Source organism: Symphalangus syndactylus, chromosome 23 (assembly GCF_028878055.3).
Source record: "Symphalangus syndactylus isolate Jambi chromosome 23, NHGRI_mSymSyn1-v2.1_pri, whole genome shotgun sequence".
Lineage (NCBI taxonomy): Eukaryota > Metazoa > Chordata > Mammalia > Primates > Hylobatidae > Symphalangus > Symphalangus syndactylus.
The window spans coordinates 41032355-41057528 of NC_072445.2; the positions used below are offsets into that span (position 1 = coordinate 41032355).

Sequence of the window (25174 nt, forward strand, 5' to 3'; positions counted from 1 at the left end):
AGTTACCCCATTCCCGTAACAAAAGTTATGGGCTTCACCCTGCAGGTTTTCTACAGCACGCCTTGCACATCACCACCTAATACCACTACCCACCATTTGCATTTTACTTTCCAAACTCATCTCCTCAGTCTAACTCTTAAGAAAAATGGCCACAGCAGCTATCATCCATTGACTCCCAGGCAGCTTGTTCTTCCCCGCAAGCCTTAGATCTGCTCTTTTCCTACTTCTGAAAAACGGCTCCCTGGTCCCTGATTATTCAAATCATTATTTTTCAAGATCTACCCTCAAGTGACCCTGTCAAATAATCAAGCCCTGGATAACCTGTCCCTTTTTTTGAGTATGTGGCAACTTAGAATCTAGAGTACTACATATTAGACAATTGATCAAATTATCTATTCATGCTTACTTTTAAGTCTTCTCTAACCAGACTATTAATGAAGGCAGATCTTGTCTCTTCCCGTCTTATATACCCCACAGTACTGTACATTTTGGCTAGATGATTTAATAATTTTTGAGAGGATTAATACCCTGGTCCCTGGCCACAGGGCAGAGCACCTCCTCATTCATGAGATTAACTTGGACAATGAGACCCAAATTCTGGCTAGGCGTCGTGGCTCATGTCTATAATCCCAGCACTTTGGGAGGTCGAGGTAGGAAGACTGCCTGAGGCCAGGAGTTCAGGACCAGCCTTAAGCAACATAGCAAGACACTGTCTCTACTAAAAATTAAAAATAAATAAATAAATTAGTTGAGTGTGGTGGCACATGCCTGTAGTCCCAGCTACTCAGGAGGCTGAGATGGAAGGATTGCTTGAGCACAGGAGGTTGACGGTACAGTGCACTCTAGCCTGGGCAACACAGCAAGACCCTGTCTCAGAAAAAAGAAAAGAAAAATTGGGCACAGTGGCTTACCCCTATAATCCCAGCACTTTGGGAGGCCAAGGTAGGTGAATTACTTGAGGTCAAGAGTTCGAGACCAGCCTGACCAACATGGTAAAACCCTGTCTCTATTAAAAACACAAATTAGCTGGGCCTGGTGGTATGTGCCTGTAATCCCAGCTACTCGGGAGGCTGAGGTAGGAAAACTGCTTGAACTCGGGAGGTGGAGGCTGCAGTGAGCCAAGATCATGCCACTGCACTCTAGCCTGAGTGAAAGGGCAAGATTCTGTCAAAAAAAAAAAAAAAAAAGGAAAGAGACCCATGTTCCAAGACGGAAGGTATGAATCACTTTGCTTTTTCCTTGCGTGAAGGGTTGAGGGAAAGGAATCCTATGATCCTTAAACAGCAAACGCTGTCAGCAAGACTGCAAACAAGATCCATTTAGTGGGGAAGAGGGGACTATTAAAAGCTGCTAGAAAACTGAATAAAGCAAATCAAGACTGAGAACAGTTCCAACTCCCATCAATCTGCAAACAGTGACAAGTCGGCAGCAACTCCTTTCCTTTATTTCTTCCCCTTGTAAAGGGAAATTCAAGTTCAGCAGCATTCCTTTCCTGCCCCAAGTCCTCAACCAGACAAGAGGCTGCAGGCACCAAATCTTGGGCTGGATAATGGCAAAGGCCTCAGAAGCTCACCTCCAGCTCTGAGCTTCAACAGCTGTTTGTACCAGTGAGTCAGCATTAAATCCACCAGAAAAGAACAGCACCACCCAAAGACCAGGGGGCAGCTGGGGTGAAGCTGTAGCGTAAACCAGAGGCAGGCTTCTGAGTGATGAGAGTCTTGAGACAATAGGCCACATAAACTTGGCTGGATGGAACCTCACAATAAGGTGGTCACCTCTTGTTTGTTCAGGGGGTGCCAAGGATAAGGCCAGCTCAGTTATATGAAGAAAAGCAGAACAAACAAGTCTTTCAGAGAAATGGATCCTGGTCACATCAAGGTCACACTCCACCTTCATGTGCCTGAGTGGTTGCCAGGTCAGCTGCAGGCCAGAGGCAGTCTTCAGAGGAGAAGGGGAGACCACAGGGGACTTCTAGGCCACACAAGTATGTCTCTCAGGAGATTTCTGGGAAGGAAAGCTCACTCTCGGGGCCGGCTGACCATGACTTCACCCAGGGCCTCCAACACCTCCCGCTTGTAGTCTTCAAAGTCACCATCGATTTGGCTAACACTCTGCTCCTCCACCACCCACAGCTGGCAATTGGTTTCTGTGATGAGTCGGGCATCATGGCTGACAACGATCACAGCTTTGAAGAAAGATAGCAAGAACAGAGGGCAGGAAGAAAGGAGGAAGAGGGGAATCAGAACATGAAATAAAGGAGTCCTAGGCCCTTCTGTAGTGAAGGACACTACAGCTTGGTCCCCATGGAGCAGGGAGGAGGGCACACTCTCAGCTGACTTACCACCCTTGTATTCATTGATGGCCTCCCCCAGAGCATCAATAGATTCTATGTCCAGGTTATTGGTTGGCTCATCCTACAGAGGAGGAATTCCATGACTGAACACTGCAACTCCCATCTTCCATTACTGTTACCCTTATCCCTCTTCCCACAGCCCAGCTCACTCACCAAGATGAGGACATCGGGTTCCCGACAGGCCAGCTCAGCAAACACAACTCGTGCCTTCTGACCACCTGTAGCAAAGGAAGGGGAGGGCTGTCACACCTTCTAGCACCTCACATTCTGAAGGCAAACCCTCAAGATGTGCTAGTTTGTGAGCTGAGGCTCCCTCATTCTCGGTTCCTCTAGGTACAGTTTGTAGACATGAATGATAAGGTGAAGGGCACCCTCCCTGGCCCCTGCAGTGGTACCAGAGAGTTTGCAGATCTGGATGGTGTGGGCGTGACTCTCCAGGCCGAAGCGGCCCAGGCACTTGCGGGCATCCTGGTAGGGCAGGTTGAAGCCCCGCTGCAGGTACTCAGTGGGCGTCTCCTCCATGCGCAGCTGCTCTGCATATTGCTGGTTGAAGAAGCCAATTTTCTGCCCGAGAAGAGAGGGAGGTGGTCGGTTAAAGTCACACTTCCTCCATCAGATTATCATTCCCTAAATCCCAATGCCAACTTACCAGCCGGTGGTTCTTTCTCATTTCCCCGTGGGTCTGCAAGGGAAGAGAAAGTAGTTAAGAGGAGGGCAAGGGAAAAAGGTGCTGCAGCTCCATACATCAACTTTTTTTTGAGACGGACTCTCGCTCTGTCCCCCAGGCTGGAGTGCAGTGGCACGATCTCGGCTCACTGCAAGCTCCACCTCCCGAGTTCACGCCATTCTCCTGCCTCAGCCTCCCCAGTAGCTGGGACTACAGGCGCCTGCCACCACACCCGGCTAATTTTTTGTATTTTTAGTAGAGAGGGGGTTTCACCATGTTAGCCAGGATGGTCTCGATCTCCTGACCTTGTCCATACACCAACTTTTCTGAAGGAGAGACAAACACCAGAAATGGGCCAGGGACAAGTATGCATAAGGAAAGGAATAGGGGCTGGGTACGGTGGCTCACGCCTGTAATCCCAGCACTTTGGGAGGCCAAGGAGGGCAGGTCAGGAGGCACTTGAGGTCAGGAGTTCGAGACCAGGCTGGCCAACATTGTGAAACCTTGACTCTATTAAAAATACAATAATTAGCTGGGCATAGTGGGACATGCCTGTAATCCCAGCTACTCAGGAGGCTGAGGCACAAGAATGGTTTTAACCCAGGAGGTGGAAGTTGCTGAGATCGCACCACTGCACTCCACCCTCGGGGACAGGGCAAGACTTTGTCTCAAAAAAGAAAAGGAACAGGGATGTTCCCCTAATATGACAAAGGCATGGTGAGCAAAGTAGAAGAGTTAAGGGGCAAAAGGGGAGTTAAGCAAAATAGAGGGAGAACAGGGACAAGCAGGAGGGACTAACCACAGCCAAAGAACACCTGCTCTCCATACAGCGAGACTCACGAATGGTACATCATAAGGGCCTCATGTGGCAAGTTTAGTGTTTTGGGGAGGATCTAATAACACCTTTCTAAAGATCTAATCTCTGGATATGAGAAAATGGCCTCTCAACACTGCTGGAGGGAGCCGAAATGGCTACAAACTTTCTAACACACTAGATGGCAATATATTAGAAAAGTTCAAGTAAAATGGTAGACTTGGCTGGGCACAGTGGCTCATGCCTGTAATCCCAGCACTTTGGGAGGCTGAGGCAGGCAGATCATGAGGTCAGGAGATCGAGACCATCCTGGCTAACACGGTGAAACCCTGTCTCTACTAAAAATACAAAAAATTAGCTGGGGGTGGTAGCACGCGCCTGTTGTCCCAGCTACTCAGGAGGCTGAGGCACGAGAATCGCGTGAACCCGGGAGATGGAGGTTGCAGTGAGCCGAGATTGTGCCACTGCACTCCAGCCTGGGTGACAGAGTGAGACTGTCTCAAAAAAAAAAAAAAAAAAGGTAGACTCATATGAAATAAGTAATTGCATAGAAAAATGCTTGATATATTTGGAAAAATCTAGCTACAAAACAACTCATATGACAGCCTAATTTTGTTAAAAATTATATGCACATTTGCAAAGAAAAACAGAGAAAGATATCCCCTAAAACATTAATACTGGTTATCTCAGCTGGGCGTGGTGGCTCACGCCTGTAATCCCAGCACTTTGGGAGGCTGAGGCGGGCAGATCACAAGGTCAGGAATTCGAGACCAGCCTGACCAACATGGTGAAACCCCGTCTCCACTAAAAATGCAAAAATTAGCTGGGCATGGTGGCGCGTACCTATAATCCCAGCTATTCAGGAGGTTGAGGCAGGAGAATATCTTGAACCTGGGAGGTGGAGGTTGCAGTGGGCCAAGATCGCACCGCTGCACTCCAGCCTGGGCGACAGTGAGACTCCGTCTCAAAACAAAACAACAACAACAAACTGGTTATCTCCAGATTTTTCTCTTGACTTACGCATTTTTTTTTTTTTTTTGAGACAGAGTCTCACTCTATCACTTAGGCTGGAGTGCAGTGGCGCGACCTCGGCTAACTGGAACCTCTGCCCCCTGGACTCCAGCAATTCTCCTACCTCAGCCTCCTGAGTAGCTGGGACTACAGTCGTGCACCACCATACCCAGCTAATTTTTGTATTTTTAGTAGAGATGGGATTTCACCATGTTGCTCAGGCTGGTCTTTTTTTTTTTTTTTTTTTGACGGAGCTTCGCTCGTTGCCCAAGCTGGAGTGCAATAGCGCAATCTCGGCTCACTGCACCTCTGCCTCCTGGGTTCAAGTGATTCTCCTGCCTCAGCCTCCCAAATAGCTGGGATTACAGGCATGCGCAACCACGCCCGGCTAATTTTGTATTTTTAGTAGAGATGGGGTTTCTCCATGTTGATCTCGAACTCCCGACCTCAGGTGATCTGCCCACCTCGGCTTCCCAAAGTGTTGGGATTACAGGTGTGAGCCACTGCACCGGGCTCAGGCTGGTTTTTAACTCCTAAGCTCAAGTGATCTGCCCACCTCAGCCTCCCCCAAAGAGTTGGGATTATAGGCGTGAGCCACCACGCCAGGCCAATTTTTTTTTTTTTTTTTTTGAGATGGAGTCTCGCTCTGTTGCCCAGGCTGGAGTGCAATGGTGCAATCTCAGCTCACTGCAACTCCCACCTCCCAGGTTCCAGCAATTCTGCCTCAGCTTCCTGAGTAGCTGGGATGTAGGTGCGTGCCACCACACACAGCTAAGTTTTGTATTTTTAGTAGAGGCGGGGTTCACTATGTTGGCTAGGCTGGTCTGGAACTCTTGACCTCAGGTGATCCCTGTGGGGATTACAGGAGTGAGCCACTGTGCCCGGCCCATTTATGCAATTTTTAATCGTTCTATAAAAGACATATATTTCTTGTATAACCAAAACACGTGGGTGTGTCCCCCAGTTCTATCTTAATTCTCTTAGCTCTCCTCCATGATCTAAGCTCTTTCCTCCTCTACTGCCCCTCTTAGGGAAATGAATCATCTATGATGAGTTCTGTATTTAACTCTACATTCTCGAGAGGCTCCCTGATTCCAGCTTCTGGCAAAAGCAGCTGTGTCTTCACATTTCATGATCATGCTCTCTCTTCTTGGCTCCAGGACTCACCGGTGTCAGCTTGCCAGTCAGCAGCAGGAGTAGTGTACTCTTCCCCACACCATTAGGGCCCACAATGCAAACTGCAAGATGGAAGACAGGTGGTCAAAGAGGTCCCCAGATACTCTCCCTGTGGCTCCTGCTACACATCCCTGAGCCAACCCCGCCAACTCACTCCTTGAATCCATGTCGATGCCAAAATCCAAGTTCTTAAAGAGTGGTTTCTGTCCCTCGTAGCCGAATGTCACACCTGAAAGCCAGGAAAAGAAGCAATTTATATTCTTTTCAGTCCCTGCAAAGTCCCTCTCATGTGCTGGCCTTGGAAAACAGGAGCAATTTCAGCCTTGGTGGAGAATTTAGGGTGCACATACATGCTTCTGGTGCTTCCTGTGGAGGAGCAGAGGTCCACAGCACTCACCATGCAGACCCAGCACGGGAGGGCTGAGTGGTGGGGGGTCTGGAAAAGTGAAGCGCACAGTGTACTCCTTAGGGCGCTTCAGGAGCTCAGGGGCCTCCTGGGATTCCTCATCTTGGTTTTTCCGTCGGCATTTCTGCTGCTTCCGAGTCAGGGCTTCCTTCGTTTGTTTTTCCTGGAGAGAAAGAGGAAAAAAGAGAAATCTGAGCCCTGCACAGCAGTCCTTGAAATGTAGGCCAGCGTTCCAGAGTCTCCTTCTTCCTCCACTGTAAGGAGAGAAGAGTAGCCCCCAGCCCAGAAGTCCCTCAGGTGCTCACCGCCTGCTTGGTGGACTTCCCGCCTGCCTTCAGCTCCTTCAGCTTTTTCTCTTGCTTCTCATACTGTTTCAGCAGTTCTTTCTGCTTCTGCTGGTACATCTTTTTGAAGGTCACTGGGGCAGAAGAGGGGACTGGGCATCAATGGTTGCTCCTCTCCCCAGCAAAGGGACAACCAGTGACTGGTGGTGACGGGGTAGGCATCACTGTCTGGAATTCTGACAGGATTCAGTTTATCTAAATAGGCCCTCCCACTCAGGCGTCTTTTCGAGGTTCTATCTCTTCCCTGCATCCACACACAATCCTACTTACTGTAATTGCCCCTATAGTAGTGGAGCCGCTGGGCATCGAGGTGGATGATATCAGTGCAGACATCATCCAAGAAGCCCTGGTCATGGGAGACGATCAGCAAGGTCTTCCGCCAGCCCTGGAGGTAGCTGGGTTTCAGAGAACAGGGTGTAAGTGTCACAGTGGTCAAGTGAGAGAGAAGTCAGGGGAAGCAGGCAGACAACGGGGGCTGGGAGGGAAAGGGGGGTCTGAATAGAGCTGTCACAGGCACAGTAGAGAAGGGCTAAAGGAAAACAGGGCAGGGAGGGAAGGGGAAGAAAGTGCAGAATGGGAACCAATGATACAAAGTCCGTAACGCACTTATTGAGCCAGATGACAGCGTTGAGGTCCAGGTGGTTGGTGGGCTCATCCAGCATCAGCAGTGTGGGCTCCATGAACAGTGCCCTAGAGGGTGGGTAGCAGAGGGCAGGGTCAGGGAGAGAAAGATCCTTGCTCAGACAACGCCAGAGAAAACTCAGGGAGATAGAGCCTGAGACCATGAACACTCCTTCCCAAGCTCTCCTCAGAGAAGTTCTTGGGCAGGATACGGTTTAATTTTTTTTGAGACAGGGTCTCGCCCTGTTGCCCAGGCTGTCATGCAGTGGCACAATCAGGGCTCACTGTAGCCTAAATCTCCCAGGTCCAAGTGATACTTCTACTTCAGCCTCCAGAGTAGCTGTGACCACAGCGTGCACCACCATATCCAGCTAATCTTTAAATTTTTTGTAGAGACAGGGTCTCCCTATGTTGCCCACGCTAGGATATGTTTTTTTCCCCCTTTTGTGAAGATAGAGTCTCGCTATATTGCCCAGGCTGGTCTCAAACTCCTGGGTTCAAGATAATCCTCCTGTCTCTGCCTTCCAAAGTGCTGGGATTACAGGCATGACCCATTGTGCCCAGGTGCAGGGTATGTTGATGAGAACTCACCACCAAGTAGGGAGAGAAATAGAGAAAAACCCTGAGTTCTCACAACACAGATAGTAAGAGGGAGAAGTAAGCCTAGAGCCTCCCTATTGGCCTTGGAAGAATGAGAAAGGAAAGAGGGAAAGGGCCCTGGTGGTCTGAGGCTGGAAGGGAGGGCAGTGAGGTGAATGGCCCACCTGGCCAGGGAGACACGCATGCGCCAGCCCCCTGAGAACTTCTGTGTGGGTCGATTCTGCATTTCAGGGTCAAAGCCCAGGCCAGCCAGGATACGCCGTGCTTTGGCCTCTGCAGCTGCCGCCCCAGTGGCCCGTAATTCTTCATACACCTGGGAGGAGGGAGAAGAGGACACATGTCTGAGGGTCCCAGGAACCCCCGAGTCTTAGCCTGTGTCCCCTGCGCCATCTCCTCTACCTTCTCTAGCCTCTCAGCAGCTGTGTCATCCCCTTGTTCCAGCTGTCCCTGAAGCCGCCGCTCCTCTTCCAGCAGCTTCAATCGCTTGGTGTCAGCTCGAAGAACAGCCTGGACTGCTGGTGTCTCATCTGCTACCACCTCTGGGAGGCAGAGGGAGAACAGTCAGGCAGCCTCAAGAGCCAAAAGTCTCATCCTTCTTTCCCCTCAATTACATTTCTGTTTTGCTTGACCCTGCCCAGCTCTTTGTACTTGTTCCAAATAAAACACTCTCAAGTTCCTCATTGACCCTCCCCTCCTTTCCTTAGCATCCCTTTCCCAGTCTCCAGTCTCCCTCCACATCCCTTCCGACTCCATAGCCACAGTTTCTTCTATTCTTGGCTGGCTTTTCTACCCAACTGCCCACCCCACCAAGCCCGTTTTCTCCCCACTGGCCTCACCCTGCTCACACAGCAACACATCAATGTTGGGAGGGATGCTCAGGGCTCGGTTGGCAATGTGCTTGAGGAGCGTGGTCTTGCCCTTGCTGGGGAATAAAAGCTATTAGGACCTGGCCACCACTGAGAAATCTCTTCTTTTCCCTCCAGGCCCTTTTTTGCCTCCAGCTCCCTCCTCTTCTCACCCATTGGGCCCCACCAGCCCGTAGCGGCGGCCGGCTACAATGTACAGGTCTGCGTTGACGAACAGCTCCTTGCCATGAGCGGAGATGCTGAACTTCTCCAGCTGCAGCCATCAGGAAAGAGGTGGCAGAGGGAAGGGATGATCACATGAAAATTCTCCCTTTGGGACAGGAGCGGCCATTTTCTCCCTGCAGGGAAGCCTCTGACAAACCGCTACCTCCAGCATAATCCCCTTCCTCTCCCCACAGCCGGTCCCCGCCCTGTTCACTGCCTGTAATGGGAGCCCCATGCATCCTCAGCTAGTCTAGTTTGTCCCACACTATTTTCTGCCGAGGGTGGACCCCACTTCTACTGGTTTTTCTATCTTCTTGCTCAAGTTGGCAGAACCTAAGGTGTGGAAAATGCCTCCAATCTTTCTTCCCACTGAACTAACCCATTCACACACCACAGCCACTCAGGGAAGATGAGAGAACTGGCTCTTCCCTAGGTAAGTGGACTGGAAGGGGCCCCTTGAGACCTTACCTTGATGTCAGATGCATTTTCTAACATGGCTTGGCGGGAGGACATCTCTGCCTGGGACACGGAGAAGTCATTTTCAGCTGCATTGGCTGCTTTTAATGAAGCCACTTGGCGCTCATACTCCATCTGAGAAGGTAGGAAAAACTACATTTGAAGCCACAGTCTACCAGTTTCCCATCACCACGAAACAGCCCATGCTGGCTGGGCATGCTGGCTCACGCCTGTAATCCCAGCACTCTGGGAGGCTGAGGCAAGTGGATCTCTTGAGCTCAGGAGTTTGAGACCAGCCTGGCCAACATGCTAAAATACTGTCTCTACAAAAAATACAAAAATTAGCCAGGCATGGTGGTGCCACCCATAGTCTCAGCTATTCGGGAGGCTGAGGTGGGAGGATCACTTGAGCCTGGTAGGTTGAGGCTGCAGTGAACAGAGATCACGTCATTGCACTCCAGCCTGAGCAACAGTGTGAGACCCTGTCTCAAAAAACAAACAAAAAACCCCAAAGTGAAACAGCCCATGTCATCAGACACTGAGATAAGGCTCACAGAACACAATTATTTTCTTACTCCGATTGTTTTACTTGGAGTAGCCCCCAAAGTTTTCCTTCGTGTCCCCAATCGCATGTCTCCTAGTTTAAGTATTTAAAAATATCGCTAAGAACCAAGGTCTTACCTGTTTTTTCAGCTTTTTCTTCTCCTTTTTGCTAAGGTGAGCATAGGGATCATCTGCCTTAGACTCTCCTCCTTCCTCCTCCTCTTCTTCTCCTTCTCCTTCTTCCTCTGAACCCTGTGAGAACCCGGGGATGGTCAAAACTAGGGACTCCTGGCTGGGCGCAGTGGCTCACGCCTGTAATCCCAGCACTTTGGGACGCCAAGGCGGGCAGATCCCGAGGTCAGGAGATCAAGACCAGCCTGGCTAACATGGTGAAACCCCATCTCTACTAAAAATACAAAAAATTAGCCGGACGTGGCGGCGGGAACCTGTAGTCCCAGCTACTCGGGAGGCTGAGGCAGGAGAATGGTGTGAACCTGGGAAGAGGGGCTTGCAGTGAGCCGAGATTGTGCCATTGCACTCCAGCCTGGGTGACAGAGCAAGACTCTGTCTCAAAAAAAAAAAAAAAACCCTACGGACTCCTTCTAGAACTCAGATTTCATATCATCTGCCCCCTGTCCCTGCCCCAGTTCCACAGCCAGCTCTTTCATTCACTACTCAGAGTCCTAAAATATCTTGGGATCCTCTCTCATTCTCATACCCAGCCCCTGGTCTCCCTGAGGTCCTTTATCAATTTCTGCTACCAGGAATGGTACAAGACAAATGGTATGAATGTGTATTTATGAAATGTGACAACACATATGTCCCTATAAATGTAACTCCCAATACAATGTAACTGAAGGTGGAGTAAATGGATTTCAAGAGTTTCATTTGTATAAAAGGAGTTTCTGTGGTTTCCCTGTTAACATGCAAAGAAAAGATCAGGTAGCTGTCCGGGCATGGTGGCTCATGTCTGTAATCCCAGCACTTTGGGAGGCCAAGATGGACAGATCATAAGGTCAGGAGATCAAGACCATCCTGGCTAACATGGTAAAATCTTGTCTCTACTAAAAACACAAAAAATCAGCCGGTCATGGTGGCACGTGCCTGTAGTCCCAGCTACTCGGGAGGCTGAGGCAGAAGAATTGCTTGAACCCGGGAGGCAGAGGTTGCAGTGATCTGAGATTGCGCCTGGGCAACGGAGTGAGACCCCATCTCAAAAAAAAAAGATCAGGAAGCTCTAGTGCAGTCAGAGGAATCAAGCAGAATCACAGAATTAGGAAGTGCCAGACGCATAGGGACCCTAGAGATCTCCAGACTCCTCCTTCTATCACACAAAGGAGACAAGTGAGACCCAAGGGGATGGGAAGATGTATTCAAGGTCACAGCGCCAGTGAAGGCACAGCCAGGACCCAGATCATCTGAGATAAATTCCAGGCCCTTTCCTCACTGGATTAGGTGTTGCAAACTGCAGCCCATGGGCCAAGGCTGACCTGACACTTGTTTTTATATAGCTCCTGAACTTTATAAAAATAATTTTTGTATTTTCAAAGAGTTGCTAGAAAAAAAAAAAGGAATATGTGATAGAGATTGTATGTGGCCTGCAAAGCCAAAAACATTTACTATATGGCCCTTTATAGAAAAAGTTTGCTGGCTGGGCATGGTGGCTTACACCTGTAATCCCAGCATTTTGGGAGGCTGAGGCAGGAGGACTGCTTCAGCCCAGAAGTTCAAGACCAGCCTGAGCAACATAGTGAGACCTCGTCTCTATACTAAAAATAAAAAAATTAGCCAGGGGTAGTGGTGCACACTTGTAGTCCCAGCTATTCAGGAGGCTGAGACAGGAGAATCTGTTGAGCCCAGGAGGTTGAGGCTTCAGTGAGCCGTGTTCACAGCACTGCACTCCAGCCTGAGTGACAGTGTAAGATCCTGTGTAAACAAAAACAAAAACGAAACCACCACCCCCACCACTCCCCCCCAAAAAAAGAAAAGAAAAAAGGTTTGTTGGGATAATAACTATATCCTCAGATCCTGACTCTCCCATAAGGACCCTGGAAGCCCTAGTCCTTCATTCCACCTTCCCCCAACACCAAATACACACCTGCTCTGCCTTCTTGGCCTTCTCCTTCCCTTGTTTGGGAGGCTCCTTTTCCTTTATTATTTCTTCTTCTTTATCCTCCTCTTCATTGTCTAGAGCAGCGAATTTATTTTGAGGCTAATAGGGAAAAGACAGGTCTGATAAAATGCTTTAATTACTGGGCCCCAATACCTCCTCCTGCTAGTTACTCTCTCACCTTAGCCTTCCCTTTTGACTTCTCTTCCTTTCCCTTTTTGCCCTTGAGTGCAGGCTGCTGTTCCTCAGATACGGCCTGGAGGAGACACACATACACATTACACACATACATACAAATTATTGTGCTACTTTGCTGTGTAATAAGCATTTCTAGAGAGTCTACTGTGTTAACCATACACATGCTCCTCCATTTACAATCAGGTTGCATCCCGATAAACCCACCAGAAACTTAAATAAAAATGATAGTTCTTGGCCGGGTATGGTGGTTCACACCTGTAATCCCAGCACTTTGGGAGGCCAAGGCAGGTGAATCACAAGGTCAAGAGATCGAGACCATCCTGGTCAACATCAGCCTGGCAACAGAGTGAGACTCCGTCTCAAAAAAAAAAAAGTTCCAACTTATGATGCGTTTATCTGGACATAACCCCATCATGAGTTGAGGAGTACCCTAAATGAGTATGACTTTCACACCATCATAAAGTAGAAAAATCGTATGCCAAAGCAGAAGTTGGAGACCATCTGTATTGAGTGCTGCTGACGAAAAATGAGACCCAGAAAAACCCTACCCTCCAGCTTCAGACTAGATAGCAAAGAGATAACTAGGGAACATCAGCAAGGCTAAGGATTATAAGTCAGGCACGTGCGCCACCAGAGTGGGTGGCACTAGCACTGGAGGCTTTCTCGAGAGCTCAAATGGACATGTACTAAGATGCACATGCAGAAGAGTCACAAGTAGAAGAGCAAGGACCTGGGGCTTTGTTTCAGGTTCTGTACTTAAAGCAACAGAATCACTGTAGATTTCTGAGTGGTAAAAAGGGCATTTTTTTTTTTTTGAGACGGAGTCTTGCTCTGCTGTCCAGGCTGGAGTGCAGTGCCTCAATCTCAGCTCACTGCAAATTCCACCTCCCAAGTTCAAGTGATTCTCTTGCCTCAGCCTTCCAAGTAGCTGGAATTACAGGCGCACGCCACCACGCCTGGCTAATTTTTATATTTTTAGTAGAGATGAGGTTTCACCATGTTGGTCAGGCTGGTCTCGATCTCTTGACCTCGTGATTCGCCCACCTCGGCCTCCCAAAGTGCTGGGATTACAGGCGTGACCCACTGTGCCCGCCTGGGCATGTATTCTAAAAAGATGATTTTAACAGTATAAGTAAGACAGACCGAGAAGAGCTAGTTTAAAAGCGGGAAATTATTCCACCATGGCCAGAAGGTGCTAAATGGAGTGAGAGTGACTGATCGAGCCACCACTGTCACCTTATTGATCCGATTCTTCTCTGGCTTGGCAGGCTTAGGAGGATGTTTTTCTTCCTCCTCCTCTTCCTCACTCTGATCCTGAATCAGGGCTGCAAAAACATTACCACCCTAGAGAATGAAAGGGCCACAGAAGTCAGTAGGATGGTCAAGGTTGCATCCTTGGAGTCTCTGTTTACCACACAGATGGCTTACCTTGGTTTTCTTCCCTCCACGGGGTTTTGGGGCAGGTACTGAAATGACAAGGGGAGAACATGAGATAGGAAAGAATTACGATGTCTGGCCCCCCAATTGAATCCAACTTGAAGATCAAGGTATGAGGTATCACTCTCCAGGACTCATGGATTCCAGGTACCCATTCCCCCTCAGGTCATTTACCTTCATCCTCCTCATCACTGGCTGGCACTGAGAGCTTCTTAAGACGCTCCATGAGCTCTTTTTCTTCTCCATCATCATCCACATCCTTCTTCCGCCTGCCTTTTCGGGTATCTCGCTTCTTTTTTTGCTGCTGAGAGCAAAAGAACAGTGAGAAAATGAAGCCCAGGCCCCTGCCGTATTTCTGCCTCACAAAGGGTTCCCCAATCAGCTGAATGGAGCAACATGGGCTGGAAAGGGGTTGGTAGAGCCCAGATGCCTCCCAGGATTGGCGGGCCCTGTGGCACTTGTACCTGCTGTTGCTGTTGCTGCTGCTGCTGCTGCTCCTTCTCCTTGAGCACTTTCTCTTCTTCCCCAGCCTGTTTATCTTCTACTGCCAGCTCTTCAAAGAACTATAAAGGGAGTTAAGATACAGGTAAACATGTTTCCAAGAGCAATCCAATCAAGCTGTGCTCTGCCACACATGGGCCCACTGGCCCTCCACTCCACCGTCACCTTACCTCCTGTCTCTCTCTCTTTTTTGTTTTTGTGGAGAATGGAGTGTGCAGGTCTCAAACTCCTGGGCTTAAGCTATCCTCCCACCTCTGCCTCCCTAAGTGCTGGGATTACAGGCGTAAGCCACCATGCCCAGCCTATCTCCTCTCTTGACAAGATCTTTTCTCCTCGCTTGGACCTCCCACCTCCTTCACATGGCTATTTATTTAGCTTGGAAACATCCATAGTCATTTCTTATCCTCAACCATCATTTTCTCACCGTTTTTTTGATCTTCTTGTCCTTCTTCCCTTTCTTCACCACTTTGTCTAGAAAGTTAAGCGGACATCGTGAATGCTTATCTACAAATTCCAAAGCAGCCTGATCTCCCCTGCAAAGATCTCTGTAGCCTCTATCCTATTTTATTATTTTTCTAGCTTAACTATCACTTCCTAAATATTTGTACTGTCTCACAACTCCTGCAGAAATAATCATCCCCATCTCTATTCACTCATCCAGTAAGTATTTATTTACTAAACAGCTACCATGTGTCAGATATTGTGCTAGCACAGGGGATTATAGCAATGAACAAGACAACTGTGGTCTCCTCTGGAGCTTGCAGGCTACGGGAAGAGAGATTTTTAAATAGGTAATTCCAGGTGTACTGAAGGTTCCAAAAGAAAAGGAAAAGCCTACTTGGTGATGGGGGAGAGGCTGGCTTCATCTCTGGTGGTGGCCTCTCTAAAAAGATGGCATTTAAGCTAATAACTGAAGTAATGAAGAGTGTGAGAAGTTAGTCAGACACATCGTGTAATTCCAGTGCTGTGCACAGGCCCAGCTGTGAGAAAGCACACACACTGAAAGACAGGGAAAGGTTTGGTATGGCTAAGCTTACAGACTGAGGGGAGAATGGTGCAAGGTAAGGCTGGAGTGAGGGCCTTGTAGTAAGGTTAAGGAGTGGGGACTTTATTGGTATGATCACTTTCACACTTTAAAGTTTCACTCTGGCTTCAGAGTACAGCAAATGGGAGGGAATAAGCATAGTGGGAAATCTGTTGGGGAGGCTGTCAGAGTAGTCTGGGTGGTGGTGACAAAGGGACAGAAAGAAGAATTCATAGGATGGGGCTAGAGGTGGGGAATAAAGAGCACCCGGCCGGGCGCGGTGGCTCATGCCTGTAATCCCAGCACTTTGTGAGGCCGAGGCAGGCGGATCACTTGAGGTCAGGAGTTCAAGACTAGTCTGGTGAATATGGTGAAACCCAGACTCTACTAAAAATACAAAAAATTAGCCGGGCATAGTGGCGGGCGCCTGTAATCCCAGCTACTCAGGAGGCTGAGACAGGAGAATAGCTTGAACCCAGGAGGCGGAGGTTGCAGTGAGCTGAGATTGCGCTATTGCACTGCAGCCTGGGTGACAGAGCAAGACTCTGTCTCAGAAAAAAAAAAAAAAAAAAAAAAAAAGCACTCAGAGATGACTCCTATGTTTTTAGCTGGCAAAATTAGCCGGGCTAAGTGGTACCATTTATTAATTAAGGAGGCAGTGGAAGAGAAGGTCTTATAGGAAGGAAGAAGATATTATAAATTCAATTTGGGAGATATGTGTATATACACACACGTATACAACACACACACACCCTCCTTGTTTTTTTTTTTTTTTTTTTTAAGAGACAGGGTCTTGCTCTGTCACCCAGGCTGGAATGCAGTGGCATGACCATAACTCACTGTAACCTTAAATTCCTAGGCTCAGGTGATCTTCACGCTTTAGCCTCCTGAGTAGCTAGGACTACAGGCAAGCGCCACCATGCCTGGCTAATTAAAAAATAATAATAGGCCGGGCGCGGTGGCTCACGCTTGTAATCCCAGGACTTTGGGAGGCCGAGGCGGGCGGATCACAAGGTCAGGAGATCGAGACCACGGTGAAACCCCGTCTCTACTAAAAAATACAAAAAACTAGCCGGGCGTGGTGGCGGGCGCCTGTAGTCCCAGCTACTCGGAGAGGCTGAGGCAGGAGAATGGCGTGAACCCGGGACGCGGAGCTTGCAGTGAGCCGAGATTGCGCCACTGCACTCCAGCCTGGGTGACAGAGCGAGACTCCGTCTCAAAAAAAAAAAAAAAAAAAAAAAAAAAAAAAAAAAAAATAATAATAATAATAATTTTTAGAGAGGAGGTCTCACTATGTTGCCCAGGCTAATCCTGAACCTCTGGCCTCAAGCAATCCTCCTGCCTCAGCCTCCCAAACTGTTGGAATTACAGGCCTGAGCCACTGTGCCTGGCCAGGGAGACACGTTGTTTGTAAAACCTATAGGTCATGTAAATAGAGTTATCTGGTAAGCAAATGAACACCTGGGTCTATGCCTTACTTGTTCTGCTTGAATATTATAGCACACATCACATTGTGTCATATTTACCTGTCTGTGTGCTTTCATTCTAGAGAGTAACCTGAGAGACTGTTTAGCCTGTATTCCCAGTAAAGCCAAAACAGATTCAACAGATTCTAGCTCTCCCCCTCTGTCCATCCTTGTTTCCCTGAAGGTAGAGGACCATATCCAACTTCCTCCCCTACTGGAGGCAGCCAGCAGCCTCATGATTTCCCTTCAGGCTTAGGCCTATTTATTATCTTCTCTTCCAAAATATCCCTTCCATCCACTGCTATCTAATTCTACCCGTAAGCATTTCAGTATTTAACATTACAAAAAAAAAAAAAAAAATCGGACGGGTGCGGTGGCTCACACCTGTAATCTCAGCACATTGGGAGGCCAAGGTGGGTGAATCACGAGGTCAGGAGATTGAGACCAGCTTGGACAACATGGGGAAACCCCATCTCTACTAAAAATACAAAAATTCGCTGGGTGTGGTAGAGCACACATGTAGTCCCAGCTACTTGGGAGACTGAGGCAGGAGAATCGCTTGAACCTGGGAGGTAGAGGTTGCAGTGAGCCAAGATCGCACCACTGCACTCCAGCCTGGGTGACAGAGCTAGACTCTGTCTCAAAAAAAAAAAAAAAGTCAATGGTATCCACCATCTATTACATTAAAATATTCTCAGACTAGAATTCCATGTATTCCAAAGTAATCATTTATTCAGGAAAGTTTTATGGTGCATCTACTTTTCCAAAAAACTAGAGGTAACAAGAGACAATCCCAATAATTAAAGGCTTCACAGACTAAAACGGCCCTACCCTATCTTTTCTGTTTTCCTACCCACACCTATGGTCTCGATACTGGCTTCTTTCTGATCCTTTATGAAGTCCCAGGCATGCTCATGTCTGTCTTTGCTTAATCTGCATCCTCCATCCAGAACACATTTCAAAATTTGGGGCCCTTCTCCTCCCCAAAAAAACAAACCACAAAAAACAAACAAACATAAAAATTAAAGAAAAAAATCTGAGCCCAGTATTGGGTGACTAGTGTGAGAGTTGAAAAGTTGTGCAGGATTAATAATAAAAGGCTTTATATGCTATTCCAAGGAGTTTAATCCTAAAGGCATTAGGAGGAAGGATCTACTGAAGTACCTAAGAAGGAAAAACATGATCAGCTCACCTTATCAACACAGACGACTGACTCATCCCAGACACTAATTTCTCCCCAAGGACTAACACAGCCATACCATCTCTCCTTGCTTTAAATCTCTTTTGTGGCCAAGCGCAGTGGCTCACGCCTGTAATCCCAACATTTTGGGGACCAAGGTGGGAGGACTGGTTGAGGCCAGAGGTTCAAGATTAGCCTGGGCAACATAGCAAGACCTCATCTCTACAGAAAACAAAAAACAAAAACAAACAAAAAATAAGCCAGGCATGGCGGTGTGTGCCTGTAGTCCCAGCTACATGGGAGGATGGCTTAAGCCTGTGATTGAGGCTGCAGTGAGCTGAGATCGCACCACTGCACTCCATCCTAGAGTAAGGCTCCGTCACAAACAAACAAACAAACAAAAAAACCCACCAAAACCAAAAAAATCTTTTGTACTTTAATCACTCTTATCCACCTGATCATAGGGACAGGAAAAGCCTCTGAACAGGTTCATTGTGAGAAAGTATAATTCCCAAGGAACTGAAAAAGATTAAGTGTGGCTAGGTAGGGCGAGGTGGCTCACACCTGTAATCCCAACACTTTGGGAGGCCGAGGCGGGAGGATCACAAGGTCAGGAGATGAGACTATCCTGGCTAACATGGTGAAACCCCGTCTCTACTAAAAATACACAAAATTAGCCGGGCGTGGTGGCGGCCACCTGTAGTCCCAGCTACTCAGGAGGCTGAGGCAGGAGAATGGCGTGAACCTGGGAAGCCGAGCTTGCAGTGAGCCTAGATGGTGCCACTGCACTCCAGCCTGGGCGACAGAGCGAGAGTCTGTCTCAAAAAAAAAAAAAAAAAAAAAAAAAAAAAGATTAAGTGTGGCTAGAGATACACTGTGTCTTCTCTCCTTTTGTATATCGCTTAAGCTGCTCCTTCAAAGCAAAAAAGAAAGCCTTCTTTACCCTTATACCCCTCTCCCCCATTACTGTTTTGTATTCTTGTCCTCATTGGATCTCAAAATTGAAATTCACACAAGCTTCACTTTCTCTTCTCCCATACCCTTCAAACATACTGCAATCTGGTATCATCTCCAAATGAACACTACTTCTGCCAAAGTTGCCACTGATCCCTTAGCTCCTCAAACCACTAAGTATTTTTTGGTCCTTATTTTGCCTGACTTCTTTGCAGCATTCCATGCTGCCTATCTCCACACCTTTTTTTATTCTCTTCTATCATTATTTAATTTCTGGGATCTTGCTCACTCCTGGTTTGCCTCCAGTTTCTCTGGCTGTTTGCCTTTCTCAGTCTCATCTCTTCGGCTTCCTTCCCTACCTGCTTCCTGCAATTGCTGAAGTTCTTTAGCATTCCCACCTTTCACCTTCTTTTTGGTTCAATCTGCAAACACTCTCTAGGGGACTCTTTCACATCCAGCACTTCAACTATACTTGCCTGTGTCTTTACTCCTAGTCTAGTTGTCTCTCCACAGTGACTAAACAAACTCTCTTCTTGCCATTTCCTTTTTGGAATTCCTCAGAAACGCCTAACTCAGCATTCAAATGTTGACCTTATCTCTTTCCACTTACTCTCCTGCCCATTACTGCTTTCAGTTAATAGTCTACTAGTCACTGGGTTACTTGTCATCCTTAATTCTCCCCTCATTTCATCAGTTCTCAGTTCCGATCAATGCCGCCTCCTTATTAACTCTTTATTCTTCAGGCCTTGGCTTATCCCCTTACCACTTCTCACCTAGATCATGGCCAGAGCCCCCTAAATGGTCTCCCTGCCTCCATCTTGACCAATTCAAGGCCATTCTTCATTGCCCAGTGCTACAGGGTGAACTGGTCATAATCATTCCTTATGCACTTCAGTGGGCCTTCCTTCTTAATGTCTTTAGGATTAAACTCCTCGAAATGGCATCTAAAGCCTTTCATTATCTGTCTCCTGAGCATCCTTCTGACTTCATCACACTAGTTACCAGGCTCTAGTGGGACCAGTCAGGCTTGCCTACATCTCTACCTTTCCACAAACTTCCTTGGCTTGGAATGCGCTTCCCTTTGCTAATTCACGATGATCTTTCAAGAATAAGCTCAGGGGAGCAGGTGTAGTGGCTCACGCCTGTAATCCCAGCAATTCTGGAGGCAAAGGCAGGAGAATCACTTGAGCCCAGGAGTTTGAGACCAGCCTGGGCAACATAGCCAGATCCTATGTCTACAAAAAATTTAAAAATAAGGTGTGGTGGTGCATGCCAGTAGTCTCAACTACTTGGGAGACTGAGATGGGAAGATCCCTTAAACCCAGGAGGTGGAGGCTGCAGTGAGCCATGTTCATGCCACTGCACTCCAGCCTCGGTGATGGAGCTAGACTGTGCCTCAAAAAAAAAAAAAAGTAATCAGCTATTACATATTCTTGGGAGGCTTTGCTGACACTCCCTTAGCTGTCTGAGTAGATGCTCCTCCTCTCTTCTACAGTCCCATAGCATTCTTAAGCACGTTCATCATACTCTGACAACCACAGTCTGTCTGGTTAATGCTCTGACCCTTCACTATACTGGGTTGTCCCTTGAGAAAAAGTTTTATCTTTTATCTCTACATTCCCACTTCCTCCACACAGTACCTAGTATACAGTAGGCATCCAATAAGTGCTTTTAAAATTAGTTACTGTGTACCTACTGTAGTTAGTTGTGTCAATTTATCTCCCCCTTAAAACTGACTTCAACCCTGGAAGGATATCTTCATGTTTTTTTCCTTCCCCTCTCAAAGCACAGTATATAGAGTGCTTAATTAAAAACAGGCGCTTAGCAAACTTTCGCTGCTTTTTAAGTAAACCTTAACCCTCATTCCAATATCAAAAATCTACACTCTTGCTCCAGTTGAGTGAGAGGTGTGTCTTAAGAAAGAAACCATGAAGCAGTCACCCTCTCTTGAGAAACAAGTGGGATCACAGGCTCCCAAGGTGTGTGTATGCGCGCGCAGAGAGGGAACGGGGAGGTCGAGGCAGGGCTCATATATTCCTGGTGGAATACAGTGTGTGGTGGGACGGATGTCCACATTTTTTAAGCAAGGTTTTCCCATTTCTCTCCATCTGTCCCTTGGTGCCATATGCTCTTTCTTTTATCTTGCCCAGTCTCGCTTAGGTCACGTGCGACATCTGGATCTCTTTCCTTTAACCCCGATTCCAAACCCACCACTGTCCGGCAAACTCCTCCCGGGCCCACGGCACGCATGCGCAGTAACCCCCGCACGGGCCCGGTCAGTCTCGTGCCCCATGACCCTCTCCTAAAACACGCGCAGTCTCCTCTCTCTTCCCCTTCTGCTCCTGTTTCTTCCTTGCCTACCAGCCTCACCTGATGGGCTCGTGCTCTCTCCGTCCCCGATCCACTGGGGCTCCGGCGGCTGCTGCTTGGGCGCCTTCGGCATCGCGGTGGCAGTTACAGCTACTGTGGCGGCGCCCGGCGCTATTTCCGCTTCCGGCGGCGGGGAACCCGGCGCGGCCAACCCCGCCCCCGGGCTGCGCACGTGCGAGCTTCGCCGTCATCTCGGGGGCGTGGCCCTGATTCAGAGGAGGCGTGGCCTGCAATGACGGGGCGGGGCCGGCGTCCGCTTGGTCCAGTCGCGTCCACATGGCGTTTACTACGGTCTGGGAAGCCTGACGCCGTGACCTCCCGACGCCGCGAGACTCAAGGAATGAACATGATAATTTCCTACTAGTATGAAGGAGTTGAGGCATACTGTTTTTTTGTTGTTGTTTTTTGTTTTTTAAAAAAGCATATTCTAGTTTCTATCTGTAACTCTCGTTTCTAGCTCTGCCACCGCGATGCCGAAGGCGCCCAAGCAGCAGCTGCCGGAGCCCGAGTGGATCGGGGACGGAGAGAACACGAGCCCATCAGGTGAGGCTGGTAGGCAAGGAAGAGACAAGAGAGGAAGGGGACGAGAGAGGAGACTGCGCGTGTTTTAGGAGAGGGTCATGGGGCGCGAGACTGGGTCATGGGCAGAAAAGACAGCGCAGACCAATGACTAAGGGAGAGGTCTAATCGGTCCAGTGATCGGTCCAGTGTTGAAATGTGTCACAAAATCCCGAAGTGTACAATTGTAAACAGGGAACTGGAGCCCAACATGCAGAAGTCATGGTGGTGCAGTGGAGCTTCGGTTCATTTATTTTTTTTGGTAACAGCTTTACTGAGATATAATTGACATATAATAAACTGTACACAAAATAAAATGGCACCCAAAATAAACTGCAAAGCATCACTTAAATAAGTTTTGACATGCATAAACCCAGTAAACTATCACCACAATCAAGACTTTGGTTCACTTCTAACTCTACCACTTAATATGGGAGCTTGAGCAAGGTGCTCCTGTAGTTCTGTCAGCTCTCAAACCACTACAATCATGCTTTTGTTGGCCGGGCGCGGTGGCTCACGCCTGTAATCCCAGCACTTTGGGAGGCCGAGGTGGGCGGATCACGAGGTCAGGAGATCGAGACCATCCTGGCTAACACGGTGAAACCCCGTCTCTACTAAAAATACAAAAAATTAGCCGGGCGAGGTGGCAGGCGCCTGTAGTCCCAGCTACGCGGGAGGCTGAGGCAGGAGAATGGCGTGAACCCCGGGGGGCGGAGCCTGCAGTGAGCCGAGATCGCGCCACTGCACTCCAGCCTGGGTGAAAGAGCGAGACTCCGTCTCAAAAAAAAAAAAAAAAAAAAAAAAAAAAAAAAAATCATGCTTTTGTTGCCACCAGTGTCTGAATTCACACTTCTCAAAGTCAACAGATCTGGGGCCATCCTACTCACTCTCCCATCAATGTTTGATAGACTTGGTCACTCCCTCCCTCCTTCCTTTGTTTTCTTCAGGGACACTACTCTCTATAGGTTTCCTTTGCATCTAATGGGCTTCTCCTGAAGTCTAAATGTTGAAGTGCCTCAGGGCTAAATCTTTGACACTCTCCTTAATATAGACTTATCACCTATTACCTCCTGACTTTAAATACCATCTATAACCAATGAAGATTCCCAAACTTCTCTTGCTGGCCCCCAACTTCTTCCCCGAGCTCCAGGCTCATGAATTCAACTGCTTATGGGACATCTTCTCTGAGATCTTTTTTTTTTAAATTTTTTTTTTGAGACGGAGTCTCGCTCAGTCGCCCAGGCTGGAGTGCAGCAGCGCGGATCTCAGCTCACTGCAAGCTCCGCCTCCCGGGTTCACGCCCTTCTCCTGCCTCAGCCTCCTGAGTAGCTGGGACTACAGGCGCCCACCACCGCGCCCGGCTAATTTTTTGTATTTTCAGTAGAGATGGGGTTTCACTGTGGTCTCGATCTCCTGACCTCGTGATCCGCCTGCCTCGGCCTCCCAAAGTGTTGAGATTACAGGCGTGAGCCACCGTGCCCGGCCAAGATCTTTAATAAATCTCTCTCATACGTACAAAATGGAGCTCTTGTTCTTACTCCTAAAGCCTGTCTCTTCCAGGCTTCCCCATCAAGAAATTGCACCACAGGTCATTCAGTTATTTGGGCCAAAACTGAAAGGTCATCCTCTTTCTCCATTCCTCCTCCCCTAATCAATCCATTAGCCAGCTAAGTCTGCCTCATTTTTTCATTCATCTGTTCAACAATTATATTTATTGAGTGTACAGTATGTGCCAGGCACTCTTCTACGCTCTTGGGATACTACTGAATAAAATTAAAGATCTCTGATTACATTTCTAGCAGGGGAGATGATACTATAGATAAAAGAAAATATAGACCAAGTTTAAAAGTATCAAGAGGACAGATTTTAGTCTTAAATGAGGCCTCAGGCCGGGCGCGGTGGCTCACGCTTGTAATCCCAGCACTTTGGGAGGCCGAGGCGGGCGGATCACGAGGTCAGGAGATCGAGACCACGGTGAAACCCCGTCTCTACTAAAAAATACAAAAAATTAGCCGGGCGCGGTGGCGGGCGCCTGTAGTCCCAGCTACTCGGAGGCTGAGGCAGGAGAATGGCGTGAACCCGGGAGGCGGAGCTTGCAGTGAGCCGAGATTGAGCCACTGCACTCCAGCCCGGGCGACAGAGCGAGACTCTGTCTCAAAAAAAAAAAAATAAATAAATAAATAAATGAGGCCTCAGTAAAGTGAAATTCAAGCAAATCATTGAAGAAGATTAGTTTTGGCCACATGGATTCCCAGGAGAAGGGCCTTTCTAGCATAAGAAACAGCTGGAGTAAAGCCCAGGAGTGTTCGGACATACATGGGGAACAAACAGGAAGGAGGCAAGAGGGGCTGGAGTGGCATGAGTGAGCCAGAGTTGTGGGAAAGGTGAAAAGAGAAGTAAAGCAGGGTCTGGATTGGGATTATCTTAAGGATTTTGGCTTCTTCTGTTGATTTAATGGAAGTCACTGCAGAGTTCTGACCAGAGTGATGTGATCCAACCTACATTTTAAAAGGATGACCTGGGCCGGGCATGGTGGCTCACGCCTGTAATCCCAGCACTTTGGGAGGCCTAGGTGGGTGGGTCATGAGGTCAGGAGATTGAGACCATCCCGGCTAACATGGTGAAACCCCGTCTCTACTAAAAATACAAAAAAGTTAGCCAGGCATGGTGGTGGATGCCTGTAGTCCCAGCTACTGGGGAGGCTGAGGTAGGAGAATGGCGTGAACCCAGGAGGTGGAGCTTGCAGTGAGCCGAGATCCCGCCACTGCACTCCAGGTTGGGCGACAGAGCGAGACTCAGTCTCAAACATAAATAAATAAATAAATAAATAAATAAATAAAATAAGTAAAAGGATGGCCTGGCCAGGTGCAGTGGCTCACACCTGTGATGCCAGTACTTTGGGAGGCTGAGGCAGGAGAATTGCCTGAACCCAGGGGTTTGTGACCAACCTAGGCAACATAGCCAGACCCTTTGTCTCCGTATATAATACAAATTTTTTATTTTTATTTTATTTTATTTTTTTGAGACAGAGTCTTGCTCTGTTGCCCAGGCTGGAGTGCAGTGGCGTGATCTCGGCTCCCTGCAACCTCTGCCTCCTGGGTTCAAGCAATTCTCCTGCCTCAATATCCTGAGTAGCTGGGATTACAAGTGTGCGCCACTATGCCTGGCTCATTTTTGTATTTTTAGTAGAGACGGGGTTTCACCATGTTGGTCAGGCTGGTCTCGGACTCCTGACCTCGTGATCCGCCTGTCTCGGCCTCCCGAAGTGCTGGGATTAGAGGCGTGAGCCACACGCCCGGCCTATAAAATCTTTTA

The 25174-nt window shown here is 48.3% G+C and overlaps 1 protein-coding gene across 7 annotated transcripts; it reads right to left on the reverse strand.

Annotated features, from left to right (window-relative positions):
- Window positions 1-1422: 1422 nt before the first annotated feature.
- Window positions 1423-21449, reverse strand: ABCF1 (ATP binding cassette subfamily F member 1). 7 transcript variants are annotated; one of them, XM_055263419.2, is made up of 25 exons: window positions 21302-21449; window positions 14732-14778; window positions 14271-14369; window positions 13981-14107; window positions 13798-13835; window positions 13606-13713; window positions 12353-12427; window positions 12160-12273; window positions 10200-10313; window positions 9531-9653; window positions 9011-9111; window positions 8829-8914; window positions 8392-8531; window positions 8157-8305; window positions 7378-7461; window positions 7042-7166; window positions 6733-6845; window positions 6419-6590; window positions 6176-6250; window positions 6013-6083; window positions 3003-3035; window positions 2749-2917; window positions 2507-2571; window positions 2342-2414; window positions 1423-2185 (listed from the first exon to the last, which is right to left on the reverse strand). In XM_055263419.2, the coding sequence occupies exons 1-25, from the start codon at window positions 21372-21374 to the stop codon at window positions 2019-2021; spliced, it is 2541 nt and encodes an 846-aa protein (XP_055119394.1). In that variant the 5' UTR covers window positions 21375-21449; the 3' UTR covers window positions 1423-2018. The 7 variants fall into 7 exon arrangements, with proteins under 7 accessions (XP_055119394.1, XP_055119393.1, XP_055119392.1 ...); XM_055263418.2 differs by having other exon boundaries at window positions 13981-14110; XM_055263417.2 differs by having other exon boundaries at window positions 14265-14369; window positions 21302-21441.
- Window positions 21450-25174: the final 3725 nt, after the last annotated feature.

Bases quoted from the DNA above. Each gene is read 5' to 3' on its own strand.
- ABCF1 (XM_055263416.2), bottom strand. From the start codon at position 21,374: ATGCCGAAGGCGCCCAAGCAGCAGCCGCCGGAGCCCCAGTGGATCGGG. The intron at 14,111-14,264 runs GTGCCACAGGGC...TTTTGCTCTCAG, and splicing joins AACAGCAACAGCAGGTACAA to CAGCAAAAAAAGAAGCGAGA. The intron at 6,846-7,041 runs GTAAGTAGGATT...CTTCTGCCCCAG, and splicing joins CTACTATAGGGGCAATTACA to TGACCTTCAAAAAGATGTAC.